Source organism: Camelus bactrianus, chromosome 18, assembly GCF_048773025.1.
Source record: "Camelus bactrianus isolate YW-2024 breed Bactrian camel chromosome 18, ASM4877302v1, whole genome shotgun sequence".
Lineage (NCBI taxonomy): Eukaryota > Metazoa > Chordata > Mammalia > Artiodactyla > Camelidae > Camelus > Camelus bactrianus.
The window spans coordinates 18,955,771-18,978,771 of NC_133556.1; the positions used below are offsets into that span (position 1 = coordinate 18,955,771).

Genomic DNA, 23,001 nt, shown 5'->3' on the forward strand with positions numbered 1-23,001 from the left:
TCAATCAAAATTACACAGAGTTCAATTTTTGAATACAAATTAACCTATCATCAAAACTAACACAAACTTATCATTTCAATATCTTAATTTTACATAGCCATAATTAAGGTGCATACTTAGATCCCCCCCATCAGGATTTATGAATTAAGCCAATGATGTGACTGAAATGCACTTTTATAATTCTAGGAATGTGTATCTTATAATGATATTGAAGTCACCAGCTGTCATTTTTTAGTGCCTTCTATATCAAAAGAGCTTAGAACATGCTATATCCATATTGAATTTATTATTTGTAAAATTTGTCAGAAACTTAAAAATGCAGGAAACCAGGCATTTTTAAACTGCTGAACTAGGCAAATGTAACACATGGTCAAGGAACTCTTCCTGTTTGTTTCATAGACTTTGTTTTTCAACTCATTGGAAGATTTCACAGAGTGCTCCTAGGGCATATACATGAAGATGCTCATATACTGTGAGGTATATTTATTTGTTTTTGAAACATAGAAACAGTCTTAATACATTGTATTGATGTTTTCTATGAAAGCACCTATAAATCACTATAACTGAACGTTATAATGGATACTTATTTTAGCATATCTCCCAAGTATAGATGAAAAATTCCAAATATTTGGATTGGAGGACAATGCCTATTTTTTTACTGTAGGAGATTAGAAACAAATACTTTATGATCTAAGTTACTTGTCTTTCTACCTTTGTTTTCTTTTCTGTGGTAGTGAGGATGATTAAACAGTTAAAACAGATCATTGACATTCTGAAAAAAATCCAAAGATCTTTGAGATTCTCCAAACCTACACATAACGTTCCACCTTCTAGTGTCTTATATGCAACACATAATAGAAATGAAGTATCCAGGTCTGACCTTAATGATTACATAAATATAAGATTAAATATATGTATAAATCTAATCAACTAAATTTAGCCTTGGGTACTTCCAGAGACATTTCCATGGATCTCTTGTTTCTGTGTGGCCCACTGGTTCATAGATCCAAGCATTGTAGCCTTCAACATTGTATTCCTTACCCAAGCTGTTTTTTTGGCTAAGAACAACACTGTCTTGCTATTACGGTTGGCTTTCTTCTTTCTTTCTTTTTATAAATCACTCCCTGAAGGCTAGTACAAATGGGATGAAATAGGGAGACGAAATGGCAGTTCTGGCTAAGCCCACTTACCACCCGGAGGACTCCCACATATCAGCCTTACAGCCTGCTCGGTTCACATCTGTGCCTAGGCAGACTTGCAGGGCACAACAAAGACTTCCAGGGTCTCTCTCCAATAGTCTAAAGGAAGTGCGGATGCTCTTGTAGAAGTAACCAGACAGCCAAAAAGCCCGATGCTCTTCTAAAAGATGACCCTTGCAACATCTGCCTCTTATCTTGCCCTTCAGGAGCCTCCTAAACTTAAGGGCTCTTTCCTTAATTAAAACCTTATGTCTTTTTTTTTTCTCTTTTAAGTAAACTTTTTTTTTAAATATACATACAGAGAAAACACAAATGCCAAGTACACAGTTCGAAGAATTTTCATAAACATACCCATGCAGCCAGCACCCAGCTAAGAAATGCAAGCATTATCAGCCCTTCCAGTCACCACCCCAAGTAACCAGCACTCTAACACCCTAGATTAATTTAGCCTGTTTTTTTTTAACTTTACATAAATGGAATCACTTGTACCAGTTTTAAACTAATTTTTAAGAATATTTATTGGGAGTTTTCCTGATTAGAAAAGTAATACATGGTCATTTTTTTAAATTTAGCAAAATATACTTAAAAATCAAAAAGTAAGCTCTTATCCCACCAACCCAGAGAAGTTTTAAATCAGCCAGAAAATGGTCCTGGAACAAACCACTCACAATAGAAAAAGAATAGTACAGAACTGGTGGAAGTGCTAGGATCAAATCCCCAGAACTGTGACTCATTATGGGAATAGACAGCTAGGAAACTGTCAAAGGATGTTTTGTCAGTAGAACTACAAGTATGCTTTCAAAGACTGTCGGTGGGTTTCGAACAGTCCTCATAAAAATTGATCAGTATTTTGGTAGGCATCATTTTTAATGTAAAAAAAAAAAAAGATTAAATAAAGGTATAGCCATAGCCTGTGTAGCTTTCACTCAGTGTTAATCTGAGCATCTCATTTTTCAAGATTGCAGAGCAAGTTTTTCTCTCCTGGATGATGGGGAGGAGAGAAGCTTTGGAGAGTAATGAGATCTGACACCATCAAACACAATCAGATTCTCTTAAAAGTTTCCTACAGTCATGTAAGCAGCCTTGTGTTTTCTGTTGCTTCTCTGCTTGGAAACCTGCATTATCCCCACAGAAGTCAAAGTAAGCCTTAGGGTGTCCCTTCTTTCAAGAGCTCATGTCTTCCTTGGAAATTTTTAAGTATTTTGTGCCCATCCCTCCACTGTTTTGCTTAAATATCCCCTCACCTCCACCCCTGTTTAATATGCGAAGTACTTTTGAACTTGAGCTCTTTGTTGGCACTTGAATCTTAGGGTCCCGGCAGCCCAGTCAGATTCATTTGAGGCCTTGTATCACAGACTCTGACCTGAGAAAACCAGAACATGAGAAGCAGGGCCATACCTTTCAAGGGAGGGTGGGAAATAAGCTAACCCATTTCCTTTGCTACACTTTTCACTATTCTGTATATTATCCTTATTTCTTGATTTGTTTTATTCTCCTCCCCTCCCCCCCACTTCCTGTTGCAACATTGAAGGCTGTTATGGTGTTTATTCATGGTCTTTCAAGCATAGTAGATAATGGGTAAGGGAGAAGGGTATAACTCAAGCAGTAGAGCACATCCTTAGCATGCACCAGGTCCTGGGTTCAATTGCCAGTACCTCCTCTAAAAAATAAATAAGCAAATAAACCTAATTACCTCCTCCCACCAAAAAATAAAAATAAAAAAAAATGGTAGATAATCAGTGAATACTTGTTCAAATTAGTATCTTCACAGAGGACAGATACGCAGTTTACAAAGTACTTCCAATAATTCCTAAACTGTGTGTTTCCACCTCTGGAGATTTTGAAAGGAATTCTATAGCAAATAGCTAGGCTTCAGGCCTCCTCTCAGATCTTGTTTGCTTTGCTGTGTACTGGTGATAAGAACGCTTGCATGACATTGGCGCAGGGTTGTTCCGAGGTGATGACATTATGTAAGTGTATATTTTGGATAGTTTAAATTGTAGCACAGTTTATCCATGTTCTAAGAATTTTAGTAATGAAAGGATCTTAATTCTGAAAAAAATAAATCCTTTTCAGTTTCTGGAAAATAGATCTTAAGAACAAGCCAAGCTTTTAATAGTGAGATTATAGGTGGTTTTTATTTTCATATTCATGCTTTTTCATTTTTTCCTAAAACTCCTTCAGAAGAAATATAATACTTTAACCAGGGAAAGGAGGTTTTTCAAAGGCAATGGGAAATATTTCTTCAGTATTGTGGAAGGTCCTTTTGTTACTAAATTCAGAGGATTTGGACCGTAATCCTTAATATAAGGATAATCCCAACACTGCATAAAAGCCAAATTTCCATTCCATTCCTTTTGCGTTTTTAGTTTGGCTGTGTCTGTTTTTTCCTGCATTCCAGGTCACGGTTCTACAATTGCAAATAGGTGTTAATATAATCCTGCTGGCCTTTTTCAAAGGTTTGCCTCAATTGTAAAAGTGGCCTATTTATAGCTTTTTTCACATAACCTGAACCTTGTATGCCTAGTTGAGGTGACATTCTGTACAAATTCCAAGACGCGTGTCAGATAACACATGGAACTTAAACTTTGATACTCTTGGCTATAAATTGACATTTTTGCTACCCCCACGTTCCCATCCCTCCACTGTTCTGCTTAAATATCCCCTCACCTCCACCCCTGTTTAATACGCGGAATACTTTTGAACTTGAGCTCTTTGTTGTCACTTGAATTTTAGGGTCCCAGCAGCCCAGTCAGATTCATTTGAGGCCTTGTATCACAGACTCTGAACTGAGAAAACCAGAACATGAGAAGCAGGGCCATACCTTTCAAGGGAGGGTGGGAAATAAGCTAACCCATTTCCTTCTAGAATTAGAAAAAAAAAAAAAAAAGATGAATACTAATTTAAAGTTATAGAGGCCAAGCTTTAAAACAGTGTCTGACTATGTGGATTCTGACTCTGGCCTCCTATCAGTACTTGCTGAGAGAGCTAATAATTTTTCTTTTAAATTGCTGACCAATTTAGTCCGATTCCTTTCTTGAGCAGCCTATCATAGATTCTTGGAGAAGTGAAGGGCTTTTCTGATTAGTTTTGATTTAATAATAATAAGATTAAACTCCTGCAAGGTGAAAACAAGCTCCCTGCCATTCTTTAGATTGTCCTTAAAGCAAGTCCTCCAAGACTAAAATATCACAAATTCTTCCTAAATGGCTTCCTTGTGTTCCCCCCACACAGGTTTTTATGTATCAAATGAGGGGGACCTACTGTAGTTCTCTGAACAGCCTCTTTGTACTTATTTCCATATTGACTTATTTCCTTTATATTGGCTACAGTTTGAATATTATATCTTTAAAAGGGGCAACATCTTGGGGCCCATGTAACAGAGGCTGGTAAAAAAAAAAAACTATTTCAGATTGCTGGAGTTTACCTGTGCCATGGTAATAAACCCAAAGAAACAGTCTGTAAGTGGAGCAAGAGGAGAAAGAAATAGTGGCTTCTAGGGCCTTTTCCCAGGAGGGCTATAACCAAAGCCCTTCTCAAACTCTTGCAGTTAAGTCTCTCGACATTGCAGCAGCCTGAGTTGTGTACCGAGCATGAGAAGCTGTTGTGATAGAGGTCTAGAAATTGCCGTTTAGCCAATATTTTTTAGTCCCTGCTATATGCCAGAATTGTGCTAAGTGGACTAAATATGTAAAAGGCATCCCTTTTTCAAGGTGTCAACTGAAATAAAATGCACAACCTAAAACTTGAGAGTTGTGTTTTGTTCCACGAACATTTCTGAGGACTTAAGCCCAGGATGACAGCCTCTCAGATTGCTCTGAGGGTCTGCTACAAAGCAGCAAGGTAGAAGCCAGGGTATATGAGTTTCGCAACAAAGACCAGGCAGTCAGAACATTAAAAGATTACTGTTAAAGAAAACCAGACATCTCAAGGAGAGATCTGGGCTCATCGAAATCATTCCTTTGACAGGCACCTAGCTACCTAGGGCCAGTGTCCTGTTCTTTCCCATCCTGAGTTCCCTCAGGGTGCACCACTAGGGGTGGCTGCAGAGGCGGGGCTGCCTGCCTGTCTGCCTCCTGAGTTCCCTCTGCTCACTGTGGGTGGGGGGTGGTAGCGACCAATGACTTGATGGCCACAGCATACTTTGTTTACTGATGTGGCTGGCAATATCTTTCTTTCACAGAAGAGGGCTATAGACTACGACATTAACAAGTGGGCAATTTGATTGTTTATTATGAAGTGTTAAGTGTTTTGGGAGAAATTAATAGAGTGCCTTGGGAGTCGTGCTGCTTTAAAAACAGGGTGATCTGGAAAGGCTTCTGAAGCCTTGATGTTCGCAAGGAGGCGTAAAGGATAATCTGAGTTCTTTAACCATTGTTGTGCTGTGGATCCCTTTGGCTGTCTACTCAGTCTATGATGATCCTCTTAATACACAAAATACATAGGATTACCAAGGGAATTGGTTATATTGAAATGACTACTAAAGTATTGAAAAAATAAATTTGTGATCCATTAATATGTTTTATTAATATATTAAATACCAAGACCTAATGGCAGTCTAAAAGCTGTAGTTTCAAATAGTGATGAGTATAACCAATAAATCAAGATTTCTGCGCCCACTATCATGTGATATGAAACAACTGTGGTTTCTGTTGGTGATAAAGTCCTAAGTACTCCCCACACTACTGGTGGTTTGTTACCTCCATTCATAATCGAAGGAAATGCTAAATTTCAGTTAGAAGTTAGTGAAAATGATGATGCAACTTTTCCTCCATCCAAGTTTACGGACCCTCTCAATTCTTCCCATGGACCTCAGGTTAAGAACTGCTGGATTAGATGGAGCAGCCAGGGAAAGTGCAGCCCCTGGGAGAGGAAGGATTCGGGTAATCAAGGCCCTAAAAGAAGGGCGAGCTTGCCTTAGAGTGAGGCAAGTCCACAATTTCAAGATAAAGGTACTCCCTGAGTTTGAAATAAGGACCACAGATGAAGCTTGAAAAACCATTTAATAATAGATAGTTGGGAAAATGTTAACACTGAAACATAATAGATGATATTAAGGAATTATTGGGGTTTTTTAAGGTGTGATTGGAATTGTGGTTAAAATGAAAAGTTTTATCACATAGAAACATAAATATGTATACTTGAATCAAGATAACTTGGATTTGCTTTTAAATGATTGGGGATAAGGAGAGTGGAGGAGTACAGATGAAACAAGACTGGATGTGTATTGGTAATTGTTGAGACTGGTTGATGGGTAGATGGGGCTCATTAAACCATTTTTCTGCATTTATATATGTTTGAAATTATCTATTTACAAAGTTTTTAAATGTAGATAAAATTAGCCATCTGCAGAGAGTCAGTTTTTGGGTGGATTTGAGAATTTAGGAAGGAGCACTCAAGATTAAGGTACGTAGTATATAATTTCAAGGAATTATGATTGTAAGAATGTGTCACAATACAGCATGGTAAAGAATGCTGCTGTGATATAGTTAAAATATAGTCTCATTTCAGTGAATAACTGAGTTCTGAGAGGGGAAATGGTAAGCATTAAGCTTAAGAGTCACTGTTGATCCAAATGAATGTGTATGGCTCCCAGACCCAAGAGAGAGACCACTGGCTGGGGGTAGCGGGGTGGGAGAGACTTCCAGGATTTTTCACGTCCAAGATCAACATGTCTCTAATAAGTGTGATCCATGGACTACTTGTACTAACGTTCACCTGGGGTTTTTGCTAAAAATGCAGAATCCTGGCTCCACCCCCGTCTCATTGACTCAGAATTTTAGGGGAAAGGAGCCCAGGTTCCTGTACTTTTAATAAATCCCCCAGATGAATTTTAGCATGTGTGAAGTTCAAAAACTATAGAGGAGAATGAAATAGCTACCTGTTACTGAGCAGTTTTACCATCTGCCAGATACCATGCTGAACCTTCACACATATCCACCTCACAGCAACCCTGAGGGTGGTGAGGAAATCTCACCTTAGAAAAATTAAGTTACTTGCTGGAGGTCACCCAGTTAGAAATGGTAAAGTGGGATTTCAAACCAAACTCCGACCCCACAGCCCGTGCTCGTGGCTACTACCCTGCTGCCTCCATCGGGCCGCCTCTCTTCTCCGATCCTGTGCCCGCCTACCCCACCCTCATGGGGCGGGTGTGTCCTACAGAGGATGTGACTGTTCCAGTCCCTGGGCAGGGACAGCTCCTGTTGTAAATTAATAATTAGCGTCTGGTCTATGCATTAGCCCTTTTTTTTTTTTTAGGTTGTTGTGAATCAGTCCCAAAGAATACTTGAGACCTTATACTTGAAATAAACTAGCTTGTAAAATTTCTGCAGCTGTTATAAATATTCCTATATTCTAAACCTTTTTTCTACTCCAGTATTCCTAAGAGATTGAATACATTTCCATCAGTGACGGGAACCTACCAGGACTTTGCCAGCCAGAGAGCAGGATTTAGGGCACACTCCTAGGAGAAGCTGGTGGGGCTTGAGGGAGGAAAGAATAAACGCGGGCTTTCAAAGGGGCCATGCTGTGTGCTCACTCATGTCGTTTTATACTTTCAGTCCTACAAGGTAGGTCCTAACAGATCCACAACTCCGTATTTCCAATTCCGAACCCCCAAAGCTCAAAAAAACAAAATTTTCAGTGTGCAACAAATTCCCTTGGCAGCAAAAGCAAACCCTGACCTCAACTTATGTGGGGCTGTTTATAATGTTTATTCATACTGTTTGATGAGAATATTAGTGCTTGATCCCAGGGTGCTGCCCAACCCTCACTGGGGATGTTATAAAGTGTGTGGTGTGTGTTCTATGTTGTTGTTCTAAAATCTAAGGAATTTTTCAAAACACTCTTGGCCCCAGGAGTTTCAGGTGAGAAGGTATGAGAGTTAAGTATTTTCTCAACACGTTGCTACTGAGCTGTGTTACTAGACTTGGAAAAGGCCTTGTGTGCTTTTTTTCGACTCTGCCACACTGCCATTTAAAGAGGACATTGAAAGTCATTTACTTATTTGAAAGAAGTCTGTTAGCTTTGCAAATACTTGTATAAGTGTGGAAGAAGCCTCGAGAAAAGTGCTTTAAAGTTATGTCTTTGGTCTGTTACCATTTGGTCATTGGTAGAGCTTCAGACCTACCTTGTTCCTCTTTCTGGGTGTGCCCCAGAGAAATATTACTTTATTTGGAATGTATACAGTGTTTCTGCATCTTCAGGTAGAATTGAGTAGGAAGAGGAATGAAGATAACGTAACACTGAGGCATTAAGGTTGTGACTGTTCCCCTTTCTGCTTGGCCATCTAGAAAGCAGTCTTAGTACCAAAATAATAATCTGAATCTGCCAAATTTCTCATGAATAAGGAGGATTATGGTGATGACATTCACACAGAATTAAAAATAATGAGAATCTTTGAATGATACTGAGTTAAAATATCTTTTTCTGGCTAAATCAATATTTTTTTTCCCTGTTCTTTGTCCAGAATGTCTCACTCAGACGAAAAAAATTCTGATTTTTTTTTCAAGCAAAAATCTTCTAAAGTCCTCCCCTTTAGGCTTTTCTTATTTCTGTAAAACGTGGTATTTTTGCTTAAACATTAATGTGTGTTCCATGCTTTTCCTCTTGTGGGATTATCATGTCTCATTTAGATTTTCCTGTTGAGTATTAATTTTATGCGTGTTACATGCTTTGTAAGAGTGGACCAGCCCCATGACACACAAGATGTTGGTAAGCGTTAGGGGAACTAAGCATATAAAGGATAGCCTGTATTCATTTCCTATTAAGACAAGTAGGGATTTAAAGTTCTTCTTTTCATAAAATAAACCTGTGGTATTGTGGTATAATGAAAATTATATATTGGACCTTTGTCCCTGGTTCCTGGTGTAGCGCTCCTAAATCCCTTGGAATTTCCTGAGTGATAGGATGGGGACTGGTTGCCAGCGGAACCGGCCACATAATTAGAGGGTTAGAACTTTCAGCCCAACCCCCAACCTCTGGAGAGGGGACAGGGACTGGAGATTGAGCTGGTTCACCAATGGCCAGTGCTTTCATCAGTGCGCCTGCACAGTGAAGTGTCAATAAACCTCTGAGGCCAAGGGAGTTTCCAGTTTGGTGAACACCTGGATGTGCTGGAAGGGTGGTGCACCTGCAGAGGGCAGGGAAGCCCCGCCCACTCTCCACCCCCAACCCTTGCCCTGTGCATCTCTGCCTTTTGGCTGTTCCTTAGTTGTATTCTTTATAATAAAACAGTTAATGTAAGTAAAGCCCTTTCCTGAGTTCCGTGAGTTGCTCTAGCAAATTATTGAACTGAGAGGTCATGGGAACTCCCAGATCTCTGGCTGACTGGTCAAAAGTATGGGCGGCCCCTGGGACTTGCCACTAGCATCTAAGTTGGGGGCAGTTTTGTGTTACTGAGCCCTTATAACTCCAGGTAGTTAGTGTCAGAACTGAATTGAATTGTAAGATACAGTTGATGTTGGTGTTGGAGAATTGAGACTTGGTGCTGGAATGCTGCAGGTGTCTTGTCTCTTTAACGTGTAACCGCGTCACCATCATCTTCTCTTCCAGTATCTGACCAAGCAGGTGGAGCTTCTGCGGCAGATGAATGAACAGCATGCAAAGGTTTATGAGCAGTTAGATGTCACAGCAAGGGAGCTGGAAGAAACAAATCATAAGCTTGTTGCTGACAGCAAGGCCTCACAGCAAAAGATTCTGAGGTAAATTTTCTAGACTCCATTGAAGAAGCCCTAGGGAAATGTCATTTAGTATAAACCAGAATAGAACATGGCTGTAGTGGGTTTGGGTCAGTATGAAGTAAGGTTTAATTTAATTCTGTGTGGAGAATAGAGATTAAATAGAAGTCTTTTCCAATTAAGAAAGCCCAGTTTGAGTGGCTGGCAACTAATCCCTCTCCTGACTGCTTATGCCCCTAATTTAATATGACAAGCAGCAATTGGCTTCTGTCTGTTCCCTGCAGTCTGACTGAAACAATTGAATGCCTGCAAACCAACATTGATCACCTCCAGAGCCAAGTGGAGGAGTTGAAGGCATCTGGCCAAGGGAGAAGGAGCCAGGGGAAACTTGACCAGGAGAAGTCGGCACCAAGCTTCTCGTGTCTGAAAGAGCTGTATGACCTCCGCCAGTAAGAGCCTGCTTTTCCACGGCATTTGCGAGCAGGGGAGCATCCCTTATCACTGCCACGTTCTGGACTCCAGGAGACTAAAAGTACCCTTTTAGGAAACACCACTTGGCTATTACACCACCAGTGGTTTGAACAAAACCACTTAATTTAAACATACAAATGATAGAGTTCTTGGATATTAGTAATTCTGTGAAAACTTGTTCTGTAAAGTCTTGGGAGTACTTAGTGCTTTTAATGTGTTAAGTCTTAGTTTAAAATAATAGTCCGATAGACTACAGACTTGGGGGTTGTATTTCACATGACTGTGAAGGAAAAAAAATGAAATTTTAGTAAAACAAAAATCCAGGCAAACAAGGTTTGTTTTTTTGTTTTTTTACCCTGGAGAAAAATGCCTTTACAGTTTAGACTTAATGAGACTGAATCTTTAAGAACTATTTCTTGAGCATTTGTAGGCAGGTGTTAAGCCAGGCATGATGAGTGGTGAGAAGAATAGGTACAGTTCACGGAGCTTTCAGCCTCACGGAGAGGCAGATAAACGATAATCACAAATAAGCACAGTTACAAGTTGCTGAGGGCTCTGAACAGGAGAGAGACCAGCTCGTGCATTGGGTGGTTCTCAGTCCTGACTGTTGATCAAGTCACCTGTGGAGCTTTTCAAACTACGATACCGGTGACTCCTGCAGGCCTAAATCAGAACCTCTAGGTGTGAGTAAAAGTTTCCCAGGTGATTCTGATGTGCATTCCTGGTTTAAAAATCACTGCAACAATGCTTCCTCAAACTTGGCTGCATATTATGAATCATGTGAAGAGCTCAAAAAGAAAACAAAACAAAACCCAAGTCCAGGTGGCAGACCAACGAGGTCAGAATCAATGGGGGTAGAACCCAGGCATCAGTGTTTTTTAAGACTGACTACCCAAGGGATTCTGCTCTGCAGCCGAGGCTGGGAACCACGGGGCCGTTCTATTTCCTTGAACGGTATCAGTCATACTGCTGGTCTCTGGGAATGCGTGTTCTGTAGTACTGTTAATGTTAAAAAAAAAAAAAAACTAGTCACAAAAATTATGTTTTCTTACATGTGTTTATTTGCCAGCCTCGCACATTCATCTTAGCCACTGCTCTGGTGTGAAGTAGGCAAAAAACCGGTCGTCACAGCTCCTCAAAAATATGTAGTTGAAAAAATCATGTCTCCCTCTGCGTTCTCAGTGGACCTGTGTAATAGATTCTTTTGATGTTTTCCCCAGGCACTTCGTGTACGACCACGTGTTCGCGGAGAAGATCACTTCCCTGCAGAGTCAGCAAAGCCCTGACGAAGAAGAAAACGAGCATCTGAAAAAAACAGTGACAATGTTGCAGGCCCAGCTGAGCCTGGAGCGGCAGAAGCGGGTGACCATGGAGGAGGAGTACGGGCTGGTGCTGAAGGAGAACAGTGAACTGGAGCAGCAGCTGGGGGCCACGGATGCCTACCGAGCCCGCGCGCAGGAGCTGGAGGCCGAGGTGGCAGAGATGCGGCAGATGCTGCAGTCGGAGCATCCTTTTGTGAATGGGGTTGAGAAGCTGGTGCCGGACTCTCTGTTTGTCCCGTTCAAGGAGCCCAGCCAGAGCCTGCTGGAGGAGATGCTCCTGACGGTGCCCGAAGCACACAGAAAGCCTCTCAAGCGCAGCAGCAGTGAGACGGTGCTGAGCAGCCTGGTGGGGGGGGACATCGTGAAGGGCCATGAGGAGACCTGCATCCGGAGGGCCAAGGCGGTGAAGCAGAGGGGCATCTCCCTTCTGCACGAGGTGGACACGCAGTACAGCGCCCTGAAGGTGAAGTACGAGGAGCTGCTGAAGAAGTGCCAGCAGGAGGAGGACTCCCTGTCCCACAAGGCCGTGCAGACCTCCAGGGCTCTGGCCAAGGACCCAGCCACAGTGAGCACTCAGTCCACGCCTGGCAGCAGCAGCTGGGAACCAGCCTGTGTCACCCTAGAGCCCATTGGCTCCCCCACCACCACGACGCCTCCCGAATACAAAGCGCTTTTTAAGGAAATCTTTAGCTGCATCAAGAAAACTAAACAGGAAATAGATGAGCAGAGAACAAAATACCGAGCTCTCTCTTCCCATTCCTAAGTGAACCTTCAGCTCCACTACTGATTGGCGTGTTTCCTGTCACCTCTCTCCCACTCAGACAAGCGTTTGTAGACCACGAAGCCTGATGTTGGCTCCTGACATTTGCCTCACTGCTTTGCTTGTTGAGCAAATGCATACAGCGAGGAAGGAAGGTGGTCAGTTCTAAAATCTAGTTCCGTTTAAGCTCCTCAGGAAACCCCATGACAAACTGGCCTCTGGCTGGTGCAATGCTTAGGTGCGATTCCTTGAAAAGCCCCAGAACCAGTGGAGGGAAGATCTGTGCTCCTGGAGAAGTAGGCCTGGAATTACGGTGCTATGTAGTTGGTACATAGGATATATTATACAGGGGAAAGGGCAGAGTTGAAACAAAGCAAAGGCAATTCCTGCTGCCTCCTTGCTTAACTTCTCAAAACTACGTAGAAGTCGGACGGCTGCCAAATGAAAATACCTTTCGCAAACACTGTTGGATACTGTGAATTCATTAAGAAGAATGTTCAGGAGAAAGCAGGGGTCTAATCCAAAATAAATAGCATTAACAAATATTCCAGACCTTTGAGTTTGTACATCTGCTACCGGTTGAATTGTGACTGACAGATAATCCTAATACATGTAAATCCAGCGGAATACCAGCCTGAGAGGGCAAGCTCTGGGTTGCCCAGCTAGCTTGTGAACATAGCCCTAGAGGGCCTCCTCCCCACATTCAAAAGTTTTTACTTAAAAAGCTGTAGTGGTTACGATAGGCAAATGTGTACATCTTTCACTCGTTTCGTTAATTCAAACTAAAGGGGCGAGATGAAACCCCTTCGCGCCGCTGTGTTGTCTGAGCTGGCGAACCTGCTGGCGTCAAGCTGCTCTCGTCACTTCCGGCCGTTCCTGTACGTGTTTCTGACTGGCTGCAGAAATCCCCATCTGCCACTTTATTAAACAGTGTTCATGTTCTGACTGGAAATACACTCATCCTCTCACTTGCGTACTTTTAATTTAAAACTATTTAAGAGAACTGGGGTTCCAGTTATTGTATATATTTTTCTAAGAACCAAATAAAACAACCTGTGAAATGAACAAATGGATCCACTGCTTATTATTTTAAGTTTAAGCCATTTGACTGTTAAAACCAACTGTTCACTTTTCTTCTTCCAACACGTATCCCTAGGGAGAATTGCTAGTGATTTTTTTCCCATTCCTTCGGATTGTGGAATAGTGCAAATTCTGCTTACATTGATAAGTGTTCGTTAAAATTACGATATGGTTGGAAAACATTTGAAATTTATATGCTTTATACAATTTTCACTATTTTAGAAATGTTGAACTTGGTTCTGAATTAATAGCATTTGATGAGTTGATTCTTGAAACATTTGATCATTCAGTCTTAGGAAAAACATTCTACAACATCCAAACATTAAAATGAGCATTGAATCTAATTTTGCTCTTGGATTAAGTTTTTAAAAATGGGTAAAACATTATTTTTTCAGACAGTACAAAAAGTTTGCAGAGTAAGTCATCTCTCCTTCCCCTGACCTCTCAACTCTTCTCCCCAGAATCAACTAGTTACAAGTTTGTTGGCATGTCCTACCAAAATACTCTGCTTGTACTAGTACATGCGTATGCTTATATCACCCCATATTTTTAAACAAAAGTATATACTGTAGCTTCCATTTTCACTGATCCATGTATCTTTGAAACCATGTGTTTTTCTCTGACCATCTACATTCTTTATGATAGTTGTATAGTATTCCAGTCTGTATATTCAAGTAGCCCCTGGTGAGTAGATTGTCTCTAGTCTTTTGCTACTACCAAAAAAGTCTATAATGAACAGCTTTATATAGATAGGTAAATAGATAAGGTAGATACTTGGATATATATCTTTGGATATTTATGAAGATAAATTATAAGTGAAGTAAAAGAGACGAGCCTTTTGCTATTTACCATCTTCCAGAAGTTTCCTGATAGACACTTCCATCAACTCCCACCAATATGTGAGGATGACTATTTTCTCACACTCAGGCTGGTAAACTTGTTGACCCTTGCCAAACTAATAGGAGAAAAATGATGTTTCCTTGTAGTTTAAATTTGCATGTCTTTTATTAATAAGGTTGAATTTTTTTAATCTGTTAAAAGTCATTTGCATTGTCCTTTGCCTTTTTTTCTTGTGTGTTTTTCCCCTCAATGGCTTTCTTCTTTTTTTTTTTTAACACCTTTATTGTGGTACGGTTCCTGTCCAGTAAACTACACATATTTCAGATGTAGAATTTGATGAATTTTGAGACATGTAGTCACCAGTGAAACCACTAGCACAATCAAGATAGCTAACATTTCCGTCAGTCCCCAAGAGGTGCGATTTTTGAATTCCCAGTTTATCCCTTCCCACCCTCTTTACCCTCTGGTAACCATAAGTTTGTTCTCTATGTTTGTGAGTCTGTTTCTGTTTTGTAGATAAGTTCATTTGTGTCCTTTTTTCTAGATGCCACATATAAGTGATACCATATGGCATCCATGTTGCTGCAAATGGCATAATTTTATTCTTTTTCTGGCTGTATATGTATACTACATCTTCTTTATCCAGTCATCTGTTGATGGACATTTGGGTTGTTTCTATGTCTTGGCTATTGTAAATAGTGCTGCCGTGAACACTGGGGTACATGTGTCTTTTTGAATTATATTTTTCTCTGGATATATGCCCAGGAGTGGGATTGCTGGATCGTATGGTAAGTCTATTTTTAGCTTTCTGAGGAGCCTCCCTATTGTCCTCCATAGTGGCTGCACCAGTTTACATTCCCACCGAGTGTAGGGGAGATCCTTTTTCTCCACATCCTCTCCAGCATTTACTGTTTGTAGACTTTTTAATGATAGCCATTCTGACGGTGTGGGGTGATTCCTCATTGTAGTTTTGATTTGCTTTTCTCTGAGAAGTAGTGATGTTGATCACCTTTCCATGTGCTTGTTGGCCATCTGTATGTCTGTGGAGAGATTAAGGTGTATGAGCTATTTGTTTATTTTGGAAATTAGTCCCTTATTGGGTGCATCATTTGCAAATATTTTCTCCCATTCTGTAGGTTGTCTTTTCATTTTGTTGATGGTATCCTTAGCTTTGCAAAAGCTTTTAAGCTTAATTAGATCTCATTTGTTTATTTTTGCTCTTATTTCCATTACTCCAGGAGCTGGTTCAAAAAATATATTACTGTGATTTATGTCCAAGAATGTTCTGCCTATGTTTTCCTCTAGGAGTTTTATAGTATCTGGTCTTAAATTTAAATCTTTAATCCATTTTGAGTTTATTTTTGCATATGGTATTAGAGAATGTTCTAATTTCAGTTTTTTACAGGCAGCTGTCCAGTTTTCCCAGCATCACTTATTGAAGAGACTGTCTTCTCTCCATTGTATATTCTTGCCTCCTTTGTCGTAGATTAATTGACTGTAAGTGTGTGAGTTTAGTTCCGCATTTTCTATCCTGTTCCATTGAACTATGTGTCTGTTTCTGTGCCGGTACCATACTGTTGTGATTACTGTCACTTTGTAGTACAGTCTGAAGTCAGGGAGCATGATTCTCCCAACTCTGTGGATGAGGCTGGACAAGAGGCTTATGTGGGTTTCCTGGCGGAAGGAGTCAGTGCCTGCCCCACTGTTGGGTGAAGCTTGATCCTGGCCCTCTGGTGGGTAGATCTGTGTCTTGGGGCACATCCAGAGGCATCTGTGACTCAGGAAGTCTGCTGATGGGTGGCGCTAGGTCTTGCTGCTAATGATCCAATCAAGATTTCAGCCTCCAGGAAAGTTCACGTAGATGAACACTCCCAGAATGCCCGCCCTCAGCTTTTATGTCCTCAGGGTGAGCCGCAGCCGTCCCCTACCTCCCCAAGGAGACCTTCCAAAACCAGCAGGCAGCTCTGGCCCAGGTCCCTATGAAATCACCGCCTCTGCCCTTGGACCTGGCGCACGTGAGATTCTGTGCATGCTTCCCTAGAGAATGAAGTCTGTCTCCCCTAGTCCCATGGGGCTCCTGAAGTTAAGCCCCACTGGCCTTCAAAACCAGATGTCCTGGGGTCTCCTCCTCCTAGCGCAAGAGCCCCGGCCTGGGGAGCCTGACATGGGGCTCAGAGCTCTCACTCCTGTGGGAGGGCCTCTGCAACTTAATCTTCAGTTTGTGGATCGCCCACCCGGGGGGTATGGGGCCCCTCCTACCGTCCTGCTGTGGTTCCCTCTACGTTTCCCATTGATCTTTTTTGCTAGGTTCTAAGCTTTTTTTTTTTTGATAGTTGTTTAGCAGTCACTTGTGGTTTTGTTGTAGCTGTGATGAGAGCAAGCTTGTGGCCCTACTACTACGCTATCTTAACCAGCATTTTCCATCCTTTTTGAGAATCTCTTGTTGCCTTTTAGGAGTTCTCTATATAATCTGGATATTACTCCCTCAGCAGGTAATATGATTTGCAAGTCTTTCTCCCATTCTGTGGGTTGCCTTTTTACTGTTGATACTCTTTTTGTTACATACAATTTTTCTTTTCCATAAAGTCCAATTTGTCTTTTCTCTTTTGTTACCTGTGCCTTTGTTGTCATACCAATAAATGATTGCCAAATCCAGTGTCATGACTTTTTTTGTTGTTCTAAAAGTTTTGTTTCAGGTCTTGCATTGAGGTCCTTGATCCACTTCGAGTTTTTTTCTGTGGTGTTGAGTTAGGGTCCAAACTCTCTCTAGCACATGATGTCCAGTTTTCCCAGCACTGTTTGTTGGAAAGACTATCTTTTCCCCACTGAATGGTCTTGGAACTCTTGTCAAAATCACTTGACAACAATGAAGGTTTACTTCAGGGCTCTCTATTCCATCAGTCTATTTCTCTTTATTCCAGTACCACACTGCTTTGATCAGTGTAACTTTGTAGTAAGTTTCAAAGTGAGGAAGTATGAGTCCTACCGTTTTGTTCTATTTCAAGATTGTTTTGGCTATTCAGGGTCCCCTGAGATTCATATGGCTTATAGGATGGGTTTTTCTATTTCTGCAAAAAAAAAAAAAAAATTGTTGGGACTTTGATAGGGATTGCATTGAATCTATAGATCACTTTGGGTAATATTGGTATTTTAGCAATATTCACTCTTGCAACCCATGAACATGTGATGTCCCATTTATTTATGTCTTTCAGCAGTGTTTTGTAGTTTTCGTCATGCAAATCTTTCACCTCCTTGGTTAATTACTAAATATTTTATTCTTTTTGATGCCATTATAAGTGGAATTGCTTTTGTAATTTCCTTTTCAAATGGTTCCTTATTAGTGCATAGATAATGCAACTAACTTGTGTGCTGACTTTTGTGTCCTGCTACTTTGTTGAACTCATTTATTATAACAAGCTTTTTGTGAAATCTTTAGTTTTCTACGTATATCATCTGCAGAGATAACTGTACTTTGTTCTCATTTTTTTTTCTTGCCTAATTGCTTTAGCTGTAACTTCAGTACTGTGTTAAATAGTAATTAAGGTAGGCATCCTTGCCTTGTTCCTGGTCTTAACAGGAAATGCCTTGATTCCAACCTTGCATTTGTTACAATAGTTATTCCTAGTGTCATCAACCTTGCATAAATACATTATGATCATTTCTTTAACGTGCCATTGGAATCCACTACTTAGGATTTTTATTCATATCATGCTATCTTTGTGAGGTTCTTAAATCAATGCTTCATTAAGAATCTGGGGGCTTATTACATGCTGGAGTTTAACCCTTGTGTTTATGTCACAAAGATTTGATATAATTCAGCTGTCATCATCTCTGGGCCTTTTCTTCTCTAATAATTAATCTGTTGCAATTTCTTTCCAACCACTTTAAATAATTTGTATTTTCCTTATAAATCATCTAATTCCTCTCTCTCTCCCCATCTCACTATCTATTCAGGCTTGTGCCATTTTCTTTTATCAGTAACTGCTGATATATCTTACTTTACATGAATTTTTACCTCATTAATTTTTGTAAGTAATTATTTCCTCCTATGTTGTTATTTCCCTAGCTACTTGAATTCAGTGTTTAACTCCTCTCTGTCAGTGTATCTAAGGCTACGGCTCCCAGCTGAGCACATGCCCCGCCCCACCCCACGCCCAGTTCTGGTCGGCTCAGTCTCTGCCGTACGAGGGGGTCTCTCCTTGGTAATGTAGTTACATGGTAGCTGGACACACTTGATAAACTCTGGAAACTTTTTTACTTTTAAGACTCATGTATGTTAACAATTAGAAGCAAGAACATAATATACAATCTACCTGTTAAACTACATTACCAAATATTAGTTTTGATATTTGATGGGGGGGGGGGAGTTGGGGGCACATAAGGACACACAGACCATCGTCTAAACCTTCAGACGGCAGCCCATGACAGCCCATGACAAAAGCCTCACCACAGCGGCCTGGCTCTAATTTTGTTCATAGTCCTCTAGGGGCTGCACTGTCCACCAGTCCCCACCAGCCGCGTGTGGCAACTGAGCACTTAAACTGTAACTAGTTCAAATTGAGAGTGTTGTAAGTGTATCTTGAGAACTTTGTACCAAAAAAGAGGTAAAATATTAACATTTTTTATTACATGTTGATGTTTTAACTATATTGGACTACATACATTAAAATTTAACCAGTTTCTTTTTACTACCCTAATGGGTCTACTAGCAAATTTTTAAATGACACAATTCTACTGAGCAGGGCTGTCAGCGCCCTTCCCTCCGATGCACATACAAGGCTTTGAGAGCAGACGGCATTGCCTTCTTGTAACCATTAGAAGACAGCAGCACCATGATGCCAGGTTAGTGTTAGCATTTATTTTAAAAATACACAAAATAGAAATTTTTACATCAAAGTGTGATGACCTCACTTACACACTGTTCCATACTTACCTGGTTTGGTTTGCATCCTGGTGCAAACGTTTAAGAACAGATGGATTTGATTCTGATTTTTTTGCTATGGTTCATGTAAACAGTTGAAACTGCTACATAAAGTAGGTTGTTTTAAAAGGTAAAATGGCCACAGAAACCCAACAGTAAAACAATTCAATTTGGTTTGTTTGATGAAATTGGCAGAAGTCTTAGCAGATAGATAATCAAAGACTTAAACTGGCTTCTAGGCATCTTAAATATTAAAAACCTTGAGGTTTTCTTCATCTTGTAAACATAACTTAGACCTTATTGGCATTAAGTTTGAAAGTAAAATATTAAACCATGATTTTCATCATCCTGCCTGTGTCAGTAAACACTCTCTTTTATTATGAGAATGAAACCAAATAATAAGCAAAATACATCAGGAATTTCAAACTGTACTGCAAAGAAGGTCGTGGCTGGTTTCTTCTGGGAGCGATCTAACTTAAGCTGACCCTGCCACTGGCTGAGTATGATCCCCTCTGTCCACTGGACAGTGCAATGCCACAGGCCACGAGATGGTCAGTTCCTCTTGCTCCGTGTCTTCTGAAGCAACTGAGACCACTTCCACCTCTGCCGGCGCTGCCGTCCTTCCTTGGGCTTGGACTCACTGGTTAGTGGTCTGCAACTATCGTCAAGACTGTACCGTCCCTTTAAGGTACCACATGCCACCATAGCTGACACAGCAGTCCTGGGAATAGAGACACATGTTAAGGGCGGACTTCAGCAGGAGAGGGAGCTACTTCATTTTATGCAGCATCTCAGAACTTGATTTATGATTAATGGCGAGAACACAAAAAGTAGATCAAGCTCTGCCTGCACATCATGTGGTCAGCCACGTATGGGCCTTGGGCCCCTTCCTCTCCTCCAAGAGTCTTAAGACTGAGGAACTATAAGTGAACGTGCTCTATAAACACTGAATAGAAAAACCGAATAAGCTGACCAGAACAGAGGTGCTTCACAAATAACATCAGTCTATCTATGGCCCTGGATGCTTAACAGAGGCCGTAAGAATTCTAGAATACTGGGAATCTGTCAGCAGCTTTCAGCATTCCATGTTTCTGCAAACATGATATCTGCACCACAGGCATTTCGTAAAAGCATTGTAAGTAATGCCCAGTAGGAATTAAGTATTTTCACATACTAGACAAATGATATATTCCTTTTTAAAGCTAAAATTTAATTAGATGTGGCTATGGCAAAAACCACAAAAGTGGTACCAAGATTCAGAGGAGGAGTAAGGCAAGGGCTATACCACAGGCCTTGTCACTTTCAAGGATGATGACCCCAACCAGGCTGTATTTTTTCAGGATAGAGCCTACATTTTATTCAGTTTAGCACATACCCACCACACTAGTGCCAACTATTATCTGTTGCTGAAGATCCAACTGGCTGGGGAAGGGTCCAGAGGAAGTCTGATTTAATAAACACAGTAATAGGAAAAGCCCTGACTGATCCCTTTCCACACACTGTCAGCCTCCAACTAAGACAGGGAAGAGCCTGTTGTGATCTCCCTTGTTCTTAAACTCACGGTCAGTGCAGAAGCCCGGACTCTGATGTGATTATACGCAAAATAGATGTACCTTTAACACTTTATCCACCTCCTGTTTACTCAGGTCCTCTCCGCACTCTTGAGTCAGCCGAGACTGGATCATGTTCCGGCGTACACGGTAATTTTTGGAAAAAATTTCAAGCAAAACCTGTCGATGCTTTAGTAGCAAAAACATGTTATTATGGGAAACAATCGCGTAAAAGAGAAACAGCCCCAAATAAGAAATCCCAAACTATGGACCGAACTCCACACTGCCGTCTGTGATCAAAGTCCCTACCCAGGACTTCTCATTAAAGACAAACACATTTGGCTAATTTGTCATCTTTTGAGACCCCAATAAAATGAAGACTAGAAATAAAGGTATGTGCCCACAAGAACAAAAATGCCAGTGAAGCATCAGCACAGGATGAACAGTTTAGACATAATTTTGGATGATAAAAAACAGGAGTGATAACTGATTTCGCAGGCGGGGGGAAAGCCACAATCTACACTGCGTGAAGACAGAGACCAGGACGAAGAGTGAGCGGCTGTCCTGACACGCAAACAGGATATTATGAAACAGAATGCTACGAAAAGCAGGACGTCCCACCAAAATTAAACAGAACAAAGTAAAAATCCCCCAGTAGTATAAAAGGTATCAAATGACAAAGAAAAGCTCTGATTTATAACATATGACCTAAGAATTCTGAAAGAACAGTAAAGGAATTCTCAAATCTATCAGAATTTCCTAAGAATGACTCAACCGTTTAGTACAGGGATGTCCCACACCAGAGTACGTCTGGAATTGCACTGATGTGTTATATTCAGGGTAAGAAAAAACCTAAGTTTGGTTTAAAGGGGAGGACGTGGATCAAACTGAAAAGACCAAGAAGCAGAAAGTCACTGAGTGACAACTAAGCTTGAATGTAACAGAAAACTATCTTAAATCCACAGGAAAAAATGATCTGCCCTCTAAAATTCTAGCCCCAGGCAAACAATGATACTTAAGGACAAAAGAAAGCCATTTTAAGACATGGAAGAATGCAGACAACTCCTCTGCCCTCTTAGAAGCTAAAATTAAGCAAAAGGTTAGACACGAGATTCTACGAGCCAGCAACAGACACAAAGCCGGCCCCGCCGGAGAGGCGGTGGGAGGCGTCCAGGGAGTCAGACACAAGAACGGTACTACGGCTGGTATCCAGGTGTTCAGAAAATCATACAAGGGAAAACAGGAAGTAGTATAAAAAAAAAAAATGAAATCACAGTTTACTACTGATATTTGGCCCTACAACGAATAAATTTCCAGTCATGATGCTAGAAGCATTAATATCTGATTTAACTAAAAAATTCTCATAAAGGTTGAGAACTAAATCCTCATCCATGGCAACAGGAAGCCCACTGACAACATCAAGCTGATACATCAAACAGCAGTATAAGCTCAGTTTGTATATACATTAAAAAAAAAATGGAGGTAACCCTTTGGGTGCTATCTTGTAGTTAAAAAGCAGTTTGCCTCTGAGGAGTGGGAACCAGGTCAGGCAGGGCAGGACACGGCTTCCCACAACTTATTTTTAAGAATATGCACTGCACTACTTATTCCTTTCAATTATTGGAGCACGTTAGGAGCAGGAAACCCAGATGCCACCTATTCTGGCCAATAGTGCACAGGCTCGTGAGGGAGACCTGCTCCAGCCTGCTCTCCATCCCTGGCACCGCCACAGGTCCAGGGGCAGCAGAGGCCCCATCCCTTTGATGTTCCCAGACTGCCGGTCAGTCCACTTCTAAGAGGCAAAAGGGAACAAAGAACTCAGTGGGGGCTTTTGCCCACTCCTCTTCTTGCACCAGAAGAACAGGATCTGGAAAAGGACAGACCAGCTGGAGTCTTAGCAATTAAATCTTAATCTAAATTTAAAGTTCAGGCAAGTTCATGATTTAAGGAAAACTTCTGGGCCTCAGGGCGCTGCTTGCTGAATTCATACTCTGTTCACTAGACAGGGTGTGACTAGAGGCAGAACGGCCAGTTTCCCTAACCTGAGATCTGATCCGGCACCCAAGATCTGATAAGGAATCCTTTTGATTCCTCCGGCTGTCAGCCACCTGAGAACTGTGGTCCATCATGGGTTTGCAAGGCTGGCTGGGCATCAGAATCCGGACCCTACCCCATTCTGC

General features: G+C 41.1%; 2 protein-coding genes and 1 long non-coding RNA gene across 3 annotated transcripts in view; 2 read left to right on the forward strand and 1 right to left on the reverse strand.

Annotated features, from left to right (window-relative positions):
* Positions 1-13,499, forward strand: part of CDR2 (cerebellar degeneration related protein 2) — a 22,705-nt gene extending 9,206 nt beyond the window's left edge. Inside the window, exons 3-5 of the mRNA XM_074346222.1 lie at positions 9,753-9,901; positions 10,162-10,326; positions 11,569-13,499. Of these exons, the coding sequence (XP_074202323.1) occupies positions 9,753-9,901; positions 10,162-10,326; positions 11,569-12,433 (1,179 nt within the window). The 3' untranslated portion in view covers positions 12,434-13,499. The remainder of the gene's footprint in view (positions 1-9,752; positions 9,902-10,161; positions 10,327-11,568) is intronic.
* Positions 13,500-19,060: 5,561 nt separating this feature from the next.
* On the forward strand, positions 19,061-21,167 carry LOC141573900 (uncharacterized). The gene is made up of 2 exons (XR_012500333.1): positions 19,061-19,192; positions 20,918-21,167. It is a non-coding gene; the product is annotated as an uncharacterized LOC141573900 (long non-coding RNA).
* The window catches only part of POLR3E (RNA polymerase III subunit E), a 28,791-nt gene continuing 24,976 nt past the window's right edge, over positions 19,187-23,001 (reverse strand). The window contains exons 20-21 of the mRNA XM_074346221.1: positions 20,885-21,010; positions 19,187-19,992 (exon numbers count right to left, since the gene is read on the reverse strand). Of these exons, the coding sequence (XP_074202322.1) occupies positions 19,936-19,992; positions 20,885-21,010 (183 nt within the window). The 3' untranslated portion in view covers positions 19,187-19,935. The remainder of the gene's footprint in view (positions 19,993-20,884; positions 21,011-23,001) is intronic.